This window comes from Rhinolophus ferrumequinum, chromosome 7 (assembly GCF_004115265.2).
Source record: "Rhinolophus ferrumequinum isolate MPI-CBG mRhiFer1 chromosome 7, mRhiFer1_v1.p, whole genome shotgun sequence".
NCBI lineage: Eukaryota > Metazoa > Chordata > Mammalia > Chiroptera > Rhinolophidae > Rhinolophus > Rhinolophus ferrumequinum.
The window spans coordinates 63,629,394-63,643,316 of NC_046290.1; the positions used below are offsets into that span (position 1 = coordinate 63,629,394).

At 37.4% G+C, this 13,923-nt stretch overlaps 1 protein-coding gene across 2 annotated transcripts in view; it reads left to right on the forward strand.

Annotated features, from left to right (window-relative positions):
• RHOBTB3 (Rho related BTB domain containing 3) overlaps positions 1-13,923 on the forward strand; it is a 51,854-nt gene extending 37,931 nt beyond the window's left edge. Inside the window, exons 10-12 of one of the 2 annotated variants that reach the window (XM_033110039.1) lie at positions 458-624; positions 5,072-5,168; positions 11,052-13,923. In XM_033110039.1, the coding sequence (XP_032965930.1) occupies positions 458-624; positions 5,072-5,168; positions 11,052-11,167 (380 nt within the window). In that variant the 3' untranslated portion in view covers positions 11,168-13,923. The remainder of the gene's footprint in view (positions 1-457; positions 625-5,071; positions 5,169-11,051) is intronic. The other variant, XM_033110038.1, reaches the window with a different exon arrangement.

Below are 13,923 nucleotides of genomic sequence, written 5' to 3' on the forward strand. Positions count from 1 at the left end.
CCAGTGATGTATGTCAATTATTTAACTGGAAAAAATGGTTAATGGTATATTTTATGTTATGTGTATTTTACCACAATTAAAACAAAACAAAACAAAGCTGAAACTAAAGCCAGAAGAAGAAAAATTGCAAGGCTTTAGTTTAGCTGGCAGAAAGAATTACCTCCTAGCTCTGGAGTTGGTTATTACAGGCAATTGTAGAATCTCCTTCTCTGGAGAATGGCGGGGCGTGGGGGCGGGGGAGAAGCAACACAGATTCACTTCTGCGTGTGAAGGCTTACATTCATTCTTATTGAAATCCAGTGATAGTTTAGAATGCTTACTCCTTCAAGGTGTTTTCTAGGCACTCTATTCTACATTGGAGGATACAGTCAGCATTTTTTGTTTGCTGCTGTTGTTTTGTGTTAGGTCGTAAAGGAGCCGGGTTTCATTGTCCATTTTATCTTCCTTCTTGCATCAGCTGGCATTTTCCAGGCCATGTGCCTCCTGATCTGTGCTGAGATGTACCAGGTGTCCCGATTGCAGCACATATGTGAGCTGTTCATCATCACGCAGCTGCAGAGTATGCCAAGCCGGGAACTGGCATCCATGAACCTCGATATTGTGGACCTGCTCAAAAAAGCCAAGGTACTCAGCCCTATGTAGCTGCTGGTTGGATTTTTTTTTTTTTTTAAATCTTATAAAACAATTATGCTACTCTTTCTAAATTTCTGTTTATTAAGAATTATCTTAGTACCTGTCTTAGTTTGGAAAGTTGGCTCAATGAGGCTAAAGTGCCCTCACAACAATTTCTGTGGCTAGGTAATTTTGAAGCCGGGTTTTTGAGCATTCCCTTTCTAAGGAGGCAGAATTTGCTGGTAGGGAACTTTTTCAACTGAATGGTGACCCTTATTCGAGTCATTTCAGTGTGGTGCTACATAATGTCATAGAGGCGTTACAGGAAACAGAGTTTACGTTGAATTTCCCCCAAATGATCACATCTTAGGGTTCCTGAAAAAAAGAATGACAGGATTGGGGCACAGATACTGGTCAAGATGATTAGGTTAAACTGATTTATTTGTTCATCATTCATTCATTCACCTCATGCTTTGAGGTTCCAGTTGTTTGGAGGAGGGATTGGTGTATGTACTTCATTAATCCAAACTACCTTCTGTTGGTCTGCCTCTCTGTACTGGGAATATACATATATATTCAGTAAACACATTTGAGTTGAGAATCAGTGCAGTACACCATGCTTTCTGGCCTCTTCTAAGCTCGGGGCCTTTTGGTTTTTAATAGGAATTGTATTGCTGCACATTCCAGGGAACAGTCAGAGTTCTCTGTGGTTACAAAGACCCGAGAATATGAATCTGACCAAGGACTGGGCCAGGTCTGTAAATCAACTGGGTCTGCTTTCTTGCAGTCTACTTCTGGGACTCTCCGATGTTGTCCCATTCAGATCTCTACCATCTCCTCATTCCCATTCTCTCGTAGTCCTGGAAACAGGACGTTTATCCTGATGGGTCTTCCAACCCTTGGTTTCTACCATTCCTTCCTCTGCCCTAAGACAGTTTTAGGACTTGCAGCTGTCGTGACACATGATGTCAGTACACATGATGTGTACTGAACTTGCAGTAAGCTAAATCTTCCCTAGGTTTTTTCACAGGAATTTATTTGATCCATCATTACAGACTATCAGGACTGTGTAAACTATTATCTGGCATGCAATATAATTGGTTAAGCCTATCAACTTTGACATCCAGAATTAGAAAAATATGGTAAATTTGTCCTCATCCAAGTTGCTGAAATAGAGCCACATAGTGAGGCAAAGGACCGGCTCTGATAGCTAAAAGCTGGCCTCCAGGTTGAGATGAATTCATTAACCAACATGTATTTTTCTGGGCGTAGAAGGAGATTCATTTAAAGCATCTAGGTCGTCTATCTCCTTAACATTTTGGAGTCATTTCTCTCATAATCTTAAGAGCATATGTATTTAATATGAGGGATAAAAACAAATTTTAAAAAATTGAGTAACCCCCACCTGTCTTTGTAATGTATTTACATTGAGCTTGGGATAAATAGCTGCTCTCTAGATTTAATTTAAAAATTCTTTTTTTATTCTTCCTAGCACTTTCACCACCTGCGTCCATTTTTGATGTATCATTTTAATACAGTTCCAACAAGTCTGTTAATACTTTAAAAAAGTGGACACAAGGTTATCTTCCCTTATCTTGTAGTATCCTTTTAAGTAGTGCATGCATAAGAGAACTTCCTGTATATTTGCACTGATTTCTTTAGTCCCCCCGCCCCACACACACTTGGTTCCTTTGCTCATCAGCATCATTTATGATGCATTGTCAGAAATTCTTCCTGGCCTGTTCTCCCTGATTGTGTGGTTTCTGACTGTGTGATTATCCTTATTTTTTTCCCTTGAATTTTAAAAGTCTAAGATAACTCTTTTTAAATTTTACTGTTTGTTTTTGAAGACTCTTCCATTTGCTAAGAGTAAGCCTATATTTACCAGTTTTCCTGTATTCTATTCCTCATGGCCCCTAATTTGGCAGTTATGGGTCCCAGACAACAGGAGAATTTTCTCCCCAAGTTCTCTTTGAAGTTCCTAGCTTGAGGTCCCACTTCACCAGTCAGTTCATCCTGTGGTCAGAATCTAGTTAACCTTTTCCTCATTGTTTCTCTGACTTCTAGAAGTGAAATTGTCTTTTAGCAGATTTACACTTCCAATAGCTCTCTGAATAGTTGAAATTTCCAATAGAAGGTGTCATCTTTGCCAGTTTTTTGTTGTGCGTCAGGAAAGCATCATTCAGACCTTCAATATAGATGAGCAGTTTTGATATTCTCCCACTTCTGTTCTCACTCTCCCCTAACCTCTCAATTCTTGACCTTGATTCTACATTTAGTTTCATGTATTTGCATCAACTTGAGCTCTTAACGTGTAACAGAGGCTTCGTTCTCAACCAGATCAGCTCCTTCAGACTGAGATAGAAGTTTCCTACTCCCCTTTAAACCTTACCTAGCCAACTGTGTGATTCCTGTGAAGTTGTATTTACTCTCACATTAAAGTTTTATAAAGTTTAAAACTTTACATCAACCTTCTTCTAATCTGGGCATTAATATTTGGCTGCTTCAGGTCACCAGTTTTGTTTCTGACCTTTTCCTGGTGAGTTTCTGGGTACTTTGTCCACCATTATTATTCTTTACAGAGCTGTTAAATGCTATAGCATTTGGTTTATAGTTCTTTTAGTGCCTTTTTAAAAATTCTGTCGTTTATTTCAGTTTAAACCTATTTTCTCAGGTCAACACATATTCTTCCCCAAAAGTAGTTTATAGTGAAATGCATTCCTTCTCTTGCCAAGACCCCACAATAATGATATCTTAAATCTTCGTCAAAAATAAAATTCTGCATTTTAACTATGATTTTGTAGCCAGCTATTCATTTCTGTTATCTCCCATGTCTTTCAAAGTCACAGCCATTAGGCCATGTTCTGAACTTCTGTTGGTAGGTTATCTGCTCTGGGTTAATCACCTAATAGTGCTGATGGCTTCTCCTAAAATAGCTACATGTTCTTCCTCTGTTCCTTTGAGATCATTCACACTCATCTGCTGAAAGATAAGGTGAAAAAAGTTTGTTAAAATGTGATCTGGGATTAGATGAACTACAAAGTTTCTTCAACAAAAAAATTCTGATTTTGTATAATAAAAATCAGAGGGACCTATGAATTTATATGTTAAAATCCTCCCACATTGTAACTTTTTAAAAGGTCAATACTTGAGTTTCTTCCTTAAGATTTGAGATTATAAATCTTTCTTCAATTTAGCATTACTTATTTCTTATATAATATTTTTGAGTTTCTTTTTAAAATAGCTATATGTAGCCTAAAGGTGGAAACAGCCTAAATGTTTCTCAACAGATGAATGGATAAACAAAATGTTTATACACATACAATGGAATATTACTCCTCTGCCTTGAGAGGAATGAAATTTTAATACATGCTGCAACATGGATGAAACTTGAGGACATTATACTACGTAAAATAAATCAGACAGAGAAAGGACAAATACCGTATAATTCAACTTGTATGAGGTACCTAGAATAGTCACATTCACAGAGATAAAGTAAAATAGTGGTTACCAGAGACTTGGGGTAGGGGGGAAAAGGGAGTTATTATTTAGTGGGTAAAGAGTTTCAGTTTGCGATGATAAAAATGTTCTGAAAATAGACAGTGGTGATGGTTACACAATGATGTGAATGTACTTAATGCCGTTGAACTATATAAAGATGGATAAAATGGAAAATTTTATGTTATGTATATTTTAGTACAGTAATAATAAAAAGAACTATACTCATGTACCATTGTTGCCTGCCAGTAAGTTACTGTAATCTGAATTGAGTGGTTAGATAGAGTGTCCCTGGATCGGCACCAGGGTAATGATATCAGGGCCAAGTTGCTCTGAGTTCCTCCTCCATTTAGCTATTGAAACTCAGAATGACAAGTGTGCTTCTAGAAATCCTGCTGAGTGAAAGGGTACCTCTGAGGTAAAAGCAACTATTCAGACATAACCTCATAGAAATACGTACACATACCTTTAGGTTGATGATATTTCCTCCTCAAAATATTTTTTGGTTTGCTCCTCAGGTGGATTTGTTTTGAGATGGTCAAGTGTGTGTATATATACCTTTGCTAAGCATAATCTTATCTCTGCCAAACAGATATAAGTGGGTAGTGAAGGCCATGATCTTAGAGTAGAAGCTTAAACTCAATTCCCAAAAACCTCAGAGAGTCTTTGTTAACCAGAGATGCAGCAGGCTTCTGCTTAAAGACATTCAGCCACTCCAGCAGCGGTAGCTTGTTGTTCATTTGATTCGGTGTCTTCATTGATGGAATTGTATTATTATTTGTTGTTCATGCTCCCTGTTCCTTTCTGCTGTCAGAGTAGGCTGAAGGCTACATCATGTGCAGACACGTTAAACACGGATTTGGGCTCTCCACGAGTCCTCCCAGACCATTCTCTCTGATCTAATCATCGTATCGATGGGCATGATGTACAATATTGTTTCAACTTTCCATTTTTCTTGCAGTTTCACCACTCTGATTGCCTTTCAACCTGGCTACTTCATTTCATTGCCACTAACTACCTCATCTTCAGTCAAAAGCCTGAATTTCAGGATCTTTCAGGTAGATTGCCAATTATTAAGTTGAAAGAAAATTACGGTTTTTACTCATAGATTTCAGACATAATTTGTAGGAACAGTAATTTTTAAAAATGAAAAAGTCAATGTAATTCATACCTTTTCAATATGCAGGGTGGTAATTGAGGACACTGTTACATAAGTAGCTTGACCTGTGTTGCACAAGAAGTTACCTAATGATTGTTTTATAGCTCACATCCATTTTTAAATGCATTTTTTCCCCCTGAAGTATAGTGATAAGGTGGCCTCAAGTGGCATTTGGTTTTGATAAACAAGATATTGGTTTTAACCACCCAAGTCAAGAAGCAACATTTAAACAGATTTAAAATTTTTTTTTGTAAAGGAATTGTAACTATTGTGTGCTATTTATAATATATAGTTCTAGTGTACTGATATCTGTTAAGTATATCAATATGAGTTCACTGTATTACTTAGAAATCAGAATTTTTTATTGATCAAAGTGTTGCAAAACTTACTGAGGAGAGCGTATACATAATGTGATTTTTAAGGTACATTATAAAGATTAAAACCAATCAAATGTTAAACTAAGAGGAGAGAAAATGAAAATAGACTAGTCATTAAAGTAGACAATCAGTTTAGATAAATGGTTTGCTCATATTATTACCTAGAATAGAATCAAGGAATAATCAAGTTAAAAGGAGAAGGAAATTAAGGATCACCTAGTCAAGTAGTTTCAAGCTAAACAGAAAACATTCCTTGGAGATGCCTGAAATTCTTCTGAGGTGAGGGCAGAGAGCAGAGACCGGATGAGGGCAGAGGAGGGAGCGAAGAAGAGAAGGGAAGAGAAGGCTAAAATTTGTAGTTCTTGGACCCCTCCATCCCACCTTCAGCCAAAGTAGTTGCACTTTTATCTGTTTCATATCTTAGAGTTCTACATAAACTTTTACTTGTAAAAGAGGATCTGCTGCTAAAAGATATGAGTACAGTTAAGGAAACCAAGAAATACAGTCAGTTTTTGGCAGATGTGTTGGCAGACGTGTTCAGCCAGTGAACAAACATTATATGCCTATTGGGAGCCTCCTTACACAAAATTCAACTATTAGTGCCATAGGGTAACATAGTAAATCAAAGCAGAGCAGTAGATACTTACTAACCATCTACTTTGTGTAAGCAAAAAACAGACTCCATTAAAGATAAATTATGCTCGGCTTGCTGTTAGTTAGACAGTTACTCTTTAAGAAGTCAATTAGAAATGAAATGAATGAACATTTTGATTTTAGAAGCACTTTGTACCACCTTAGATCACCTTCATTTGTAAAAGAAGGATAAGATTATTTTCCATTTACCATCTTGTATAGATGTATGATACCCCTGGAGAGTACTATTACAACCTTGGGAGAAAGATGCTCTATAAATCCTTTGAATTATTACGTTTTATTTTATTACTGATACAATTATCTATAAAGTATGTTATGGCCACTTGGCATAGTGAAAAGCAGGACTCCAGGGTGTATATTGAGAAGGCGGGGTAAGAAGATGAGGCTGTGTCAGTGATGGTCTTATGTCCCTTTGATGGGAATTCAAAGGGTATCACGAGTGCTCTGAATCAGCGGTACCTGTCTACGTCCAGGATCTGCTGTGTCGCATCCTCTTGGGCAGAGAAAAAAAAGCCCCTAGTGGATAAGGGAGAATTTGAGAGTCTAAATAGGTGGTCACATACTGGTAGTCTGTGGGTTGAATGTAGCCTGCCACGGCATTTTATTTGGGCCACATGGTTTTGTTTGTTTGTTTTATTTAGTGTCAACATTTAAAAATTGTGATATCACATTTTAAAAATCCAAATTTTGGGCTTCTTTTGAAAAGTTGGAAGATCTAGCTACTCTGGGCCGATCTTCCCACACAACAACTTGGAACTGAGTAGTAGCTGCCTATTTAAAGGAGCATGTCCTCCCAAGTGTCACAGTCCCCACTCCTCTCCAGTGTCCTACACTTGGCCTACTTCACATGGTCATTTGAAGTTGAAAAGGGTTCTTGTCATAATCTCTTTACAGCTTTCTTACAGAATTTCTCATTCTACGTTTCAAAAATTATCAAATTACTGGAATTCTGGAAGTTGTTTTAGCTGAGAATTTTTCCTCTTTAGCAGTGTTTAGAAATTGCAAGGTGAGACTGGAAAAGATCTCTTGTCAATGCTGGCACTGATACATCAGAATTCAGTTAAATAACTCGTTAAATGTTAGATGTATTTTATATACTGGGCTCTTATGAATACAAATAGCAATGCAGGAATGTAAGTTACCCTTGGCATTTATGCATTCATTATTCTCACAGTTAGTTTAATTTAGCTCAATATTGTATTATGTATTTTATATTACAGATTTTATTATTTTTGTCTTGTTGTTTTTATTTTGTTTTGTTTGCTGGCCAGAGCTCATTTGTGATAATGAGCTAATAATTATAATGAGTAATAATGAGTAATAATTTGTGATAATTTTTTTGTTATTTTATCTTAACTGAGGGAGTAGTCTTATGTCATCTTTGCTTCCTAATGAAACCTAGAACTAATTTCCCTGAGCAGCTAGGATCCAGGTCCCACAGCCTGGATCAAGACCTTGTTAATCCAAATTATAATAGCTAAGGTCAAACAGTAGATGGAGATGTGGAAACTGATTTAGCAAAAGGAAATCTGAGTGCCTGCCGAAGGGAATACTAATGAGAAACAAGCTGATTCACCCGGCAGAATACCGAAGACGTTATAAATTCTGGGGACTGGGTACTGGAAAGTAGAATGAGGCTTGGGGCTGAAAGCAGTAGAATTGCTTGAATGTTGCCTAAGAAGCTTTTGCCACACACCATACCACCCAGGCAGGCAACTGCTTCTCCTGCATCATCACAGGAGATGGAAGGTTTATTGTGGGAGAAATTAAATCAAAAAAGTTATAAAATCATGAACTTGGGGTATAGCTGAGATCAGGCAAGGAGCTGGACTGAACACATGGGGATTATATGCAAGTGTGCATATATGGTAAACCTCCTTCCTATACCCAGGTTCTAGAACTCGTGCAGCCAGGTTATTTGCTACCTTGACTCCTATAGTCTGGGCATGAAATTGAAGTATCCTTCTCTGGCCTTAGAGAAAAAAAATGTACAGGTGCAATCGTTGGGGAATTCTTTCAGGGAACCCAACGTTAATCTGCTCAGTCGTGCTCCGGTGTATTCCACCGCTCAGTAAGTCCTACTCATGCCCCAAAGAGGTCTAAACAGCTTTCCAGTATCTCACCCTTCGATATAAAGAGATAACTGAAGGTGGACAGATACTCGAGGCAATGTCCGACATGCAAGATAGATACGCAAACCAAAACAATGAATAAAAACAAAAGAGAAGTGAAGAGGAGAAACCTACAGGCTTTTTGCCTGGTCCTTTCTCTCCTGTGAGCCTTTCTCCAGTGTGCCTCCCTTACTGTTCACACAGAATACTTCACTTCTGACACTTCTGGTCACCAAATGTGTGTGGGCTTTACCCCTTACTGAGCAGTTCTCCACACCTCCACCCAATAGGGTATCTTACAACTTAGCTCAATTCTGACACTCTGCCTGGAGAGTGTGATCGTGCCAGATCCCACAGGTGAAGGGCTCGGTCCCACAAGGCTGCCCCCCACACCACTTCAGACACCAGTCGCAAGCTCAGGGCTTCCGACCGGCTGGTTATAGATCACAGGTTCCAGTGACCCCCTCCTCGGGTTCAGTTCATTTGCTAGATGGGCTCACGGGACTCAAGGAAACATTTATGTTTACTGGTTTATTAAAGGATACAGATGAACAGCCAGATGAAGAGATACATAGGGAGAGGTCTGGGAAGGTCTGGAGTGAAGCCGCTTGAGTTGGCGCCGCTTCCGGTGGAGTTGGGGCTGTGCCACCCCCCCTGCACTGGGATGTGTTCATCCACCTGAAAGCTCTCTGAACCCCGTACTTGGGGATTTTATGGAGGCTTCATTACTTAGTCATGATGGATCATTAACTCCATTTTCAGCCCTTTTCTTTTCTTAAGAGAAGGGTTAAAGGGTGGGGGCGCTGGAAGGTCTAAGCTTCTAATAATGGCTTCCTGGTGCCCAGCCCTCATCCCAGAGCCCACCCAGAGTCACCTTGTTTGAACAAAACACACTCCTATCACCCAGGAAAGTACAGAGGTTTCAGGAGCCCTGTGTCTGGAACTGGGGTCACAGACCACATATTAGAACACAGGGTGCTCCTAGTGCTCTTACTACTGAGGTAATTACCAGGGTTTCAGGAGTTCTGTGCCAGAGACCCCAGTTCTGGAGGGGCAGAGACCGATAATATATTTTCTATAATCTCACAAGAAGGAACTTAGAGGAATAAAGTGACACAAGGAGTAGAAGAAAACCTAAAATAAGCTCTAATACCTTCAAAGAATAAGAGATATACATCCGTAAGAAAATAGGGAACAAATGTTATTAAAAAGAAACAATATTTGCAAAGACAGAAAGTAGAATGGTGGTTTCCAGGGACTAAGGGGAGGGGGTAACAGGGAGTTGTTCAATGGGTATAGAGTTTTCAGTTTTGCAAGATGAAAGCGTTCTGGAGTTTGGTTGCACAACAGTGTGAATGTACTTAACACTACTTAGCATGTACTGTACACTTAAAATAGTTAAAATAATTGATTTCATTTTACTTGTATTTTACCACAATTTACAAAAAAAGAACAATAGAAGAACAAGAAGTCATTCTTGGAAATTAGAAACATGATAGCAAAAAACACCAAGTAAATAAAATAGTTGAAAGATAAAGGTTAAGGAAATCTTCCAGAAAATAGGACAAAAAGATAAAGAGACAGCTATGAGAGAAAGGATTTTTTAAAACATTGGAAACTCAATCCAGAAAGTGAAGTACCTGAATAATGAAGTTAATACAGAAAAAACCAGTGGGGAGGAAATTATCAAGAAATAATACAGGAAGTTATTCCAGTAAAAAAAGGACCTGAGTCAACAGATTAAAAGGATCTGCTAAGTGCTCAGCAGTGATGAACAAGGTACATTATTGCGACATGTAAGAAGGCCAACTGTAAAAAGAAAAATCTGAAAGTTTACAGGTTAAAAAAAAAAAGATTTACCAAGGACTATGAATTTGAGTGGTACTGGAGTCCTTGACAACCTTGAAAACTAGAAAGCAGTGGAGTACTACTGTCCAACATTCTGAAGGAAGTTTTCAACCTAGAGTTCTATACCAAACCAAACCATGAATTGTGTGCAAGGATAGATTAAAGACTTTTCATCACAAGCAAGTTCTCAAAAATACTCCTTATGCACCCCCCTCTTTCAGGAAGCTAAATAAAGTTTCTGCTTCACCAAAACGAGAGAATAAACAAAGCGAAGGACCTAGAGTCCAGGAATGGAGGGATCCCACCCAAAAGCATGAAGCAGGCCTAGAAAGCAAAAGGGTACAAGGCTCTGAAGCAAAGGGTCTCCAGGGCAACAACAAGGACACCACTACAGGAATGGAAAGGTTATCTGTTAATTGGCTTGGAGGAAGATAGACCTGAGAGGACTTTAAAGAGTTTGGAGGGTTGAATTAGTTACAAAGAAAAAAAGCAATTATATGAAAAAAAAAAAAAAAGTTTGTTATCATCTCCAGGAAAAACAAGTCTTATTTGAAAAAAAAAAAAAAAGAACATAGTCAAATACCAGTTGATGAAGCAATGGACAAGATGTATCCTGATGAACGATTTAACCAAAATTGTATTCAATGATTTTGGAAGGCTTGAGGGAAGAGTAGGGAGTATGTAATAGCAGAGCTTGGATCTCATCCATTAAATAAGAAACCAACAATTAATACCTAAACTTGATCCCAAATAAAATATATTTGATTAACATTCTTTTTCTAAAAATTTTAGTGGAAGAACGCAGCTTTGTTGAAAAGCACAGATGGCCATCGAATATGTACTTGAAGCAGCTTGCGGAATACAGGAAGTATATTCACTCCCGGAAATGCCGTTGCTTAGTAATGTAACCTGGCGCTATTATATACATATACTTTTTAAATTATTGTTATGAAGAATGGGATACCTCTGGTTTCCAGTAAAATTCTTGTGACTGCAATATGGGCGTTAAAAAAAATAATAATAATAACACCATACAGCTTGATGTGTTTATTGGCTCCATTTGAAAAAACTGTTGTGATCTTAAAAGGGAGCAAAACATACCATAGAATAAATCTAAAGCTTCACCCTAGTGTGTAAAGCTGTTGTACAGCTACTTTTACCCTTTAAGATGCCCTGTTGCTTTAGTGATATTAATAACCTTCCCAGTTAAGACATGTTTAAATTTTTTAAAAAAAATCGTAATAGGATTAATACAAAAATTTTATCATGTCTGATTAATTGCTATGTTAAAATAAGGGGTATTAAAAGGCCCAGTGTCAATATTTCTATAATGAAAAATCTAGGGGAAGACTGATCAATCTGAGACTTTAGGAATTTAAATTTGTCTGGGATTTTGAATCTGAAATGTCACTTGGTTCCAAATCAGTGACAGTATTTGAACCATCATGAAAAGGAATTCTGTTTTTTTATCTGAACAACCCAGTCGAGACACCTTGTCTCTTCCCTGGGATTCCATGAGGCAGGAAATCTAAATGGGATGACTTTATTTATGATCAGGTCACCCGGGTAGTTGTACTGTGTAGTTGTACCCACGCTCTGAAGGGCGCCTGCTTTGTTCAATGCTCTGCTGTCGCAATCTTGAAATTGAAACTAATGTTTAAAGAAGGGCACCCTGCATTTCCACTTTGTACTGGGCCCTCCAAATTATGTCTGTCTCCTAGCAGGATGTGTACTATGTTTTGTTGTTCAAACATCATTCTCCTTGAAAACAGAAAAGAGACGCTGACATCAAGGAAAGAGAAGGGGGCTTTCTGGAGGGGAGGGAGAATATGGGGATTCTGGGATCTTTGGAGAAGTTCCCAAAGAACTCCCAAAGAACCACCCAGGGCCTCTGCTGCCACCTCAACTGGCAAGTGGAACATGCCTTGTGTTGTCTTAGCTTTAAAGTAGTTCTGGCTCTGTCACAGGCGAACAAATATTTTATTGATCATTCTGTAAGACCAGGATGTTGGTAAAAAGGAACTGACCGGCATGACTTTAATACGAATTTATAAAGATGCTCATAGGAAAAGATGCTTTCTAGAGAATTCTTTGTTGAAGGCTCAAGACGTTTTTGTTTTAGTGTATGAATTCTTTCTGAGGACCAGAAGGTTATTTGATGAGGAGTAGCGTGAATCTTGTCCTTCAAGATTGTGTAGTAGGTTAAAAGAAAGGATATAAAATGAGAGACTTTGTTACATGTAGAGAAAATGGTACTAGGATAGAGGACAGAATTATAGTTTCTCTTGTATTACATGTCAACAGAAATAGTTACATCAGAGGCTCACAAGCTGAGAGATGGAAAACTAGATTACTATTTTATGATTAGCATAATTTTCATCTGTAATGCAGTATTGGATATATTTTTCTTTTAATTTCCACTTACTTTAGAATACACATAATTTTCCAACTGTTCAAAGGTTTGATTAAACTGTTTTATACTATAGCATTAGAATCTCATACAGTTACCTTAGATATATACCAACACTGTCTGAGTAAAACAGTAAAAATTCCCTGCATATGTCTTCCAAGACCTGATTTTAATTGAATTGTGTTGGTGAAGATTACTGGAATGCATTTTGTGTTTTTTGTATTTTAATCGCTTGAGTTAATCAACTATTGGCAAATCCCATTTGACAAGGATAAGCATTGTAAAGAATAGATACTGTAGTATATTTCTAGAAATTCACTCACATTTAAGAACTTTTAAAATTACAATGATAGCATTTTATTCTTCATAAAGCATATTCTTACCCCTATGTGAATTATAGCACTTAAAATTCTGAATTAGTAACTTTCAATCTAGGGAACTGAAAAATATAGGTTCTAAAGCAAAATATTTTCTTGCAAATACTATTTAACCTTTAAATAGACCATAGATAATTTTTGGGTTGCTTCGAGTTACGTTTGGAAGTTGTTGTTCTGTTGGCGTTGAGTATGTAGTTTTTATTATGAAAGTTCTTTGCCACCTGTGTGACTCAAATACACAGATGTCACGGCTCTCCAGAGCTATAATAAAATTAGATATTAAACCTAGATTAAAACCTTTGAATTAACTCAATTTAAAATAACAAATTAAAAAATGCTTTGAAGCTATCTTGTAGAAATGAATACTCTTTTGCGTTTTGTTTTTTAATTGAAAGATTATTTCTGGATGAATGTATGCTCTGTACTGGTCTCTGCTTCAATATATTTACCAATCATTTTAATTAGAGAAGATACGGTATTGTAGAATTAAGGCCTTTTCTTTCTAGGCCAGGTTTTCACCTTATGTAACCCTTTGTATAGTACTTCTGACTGTGTTCATATTGTAGACGAGTAGGCTTGTGACACAGAAGTTTCAGTAACATAACTGAAATTCATCCTGTCCAAGCCAGCATGCGGTCTTCATATTAGGCAGTAGCAGAAAACTGAAGAATTGGATAAAGTTGACTTCTGAGACAGCTAAACTTTTCAATTATAATTTTAAAAACTACACTACACTGACACAGTTAATTAGACAGAAACGTCAAGAGTATTTTATTTTAAGCGTCTGTTTAATTCAATCTTTAATAATTTTGCAAAGAAGGGTATGTATGTATTTTAATATAGCCTGACCTGAATTTATATGTTTTTAGCTTTAGTA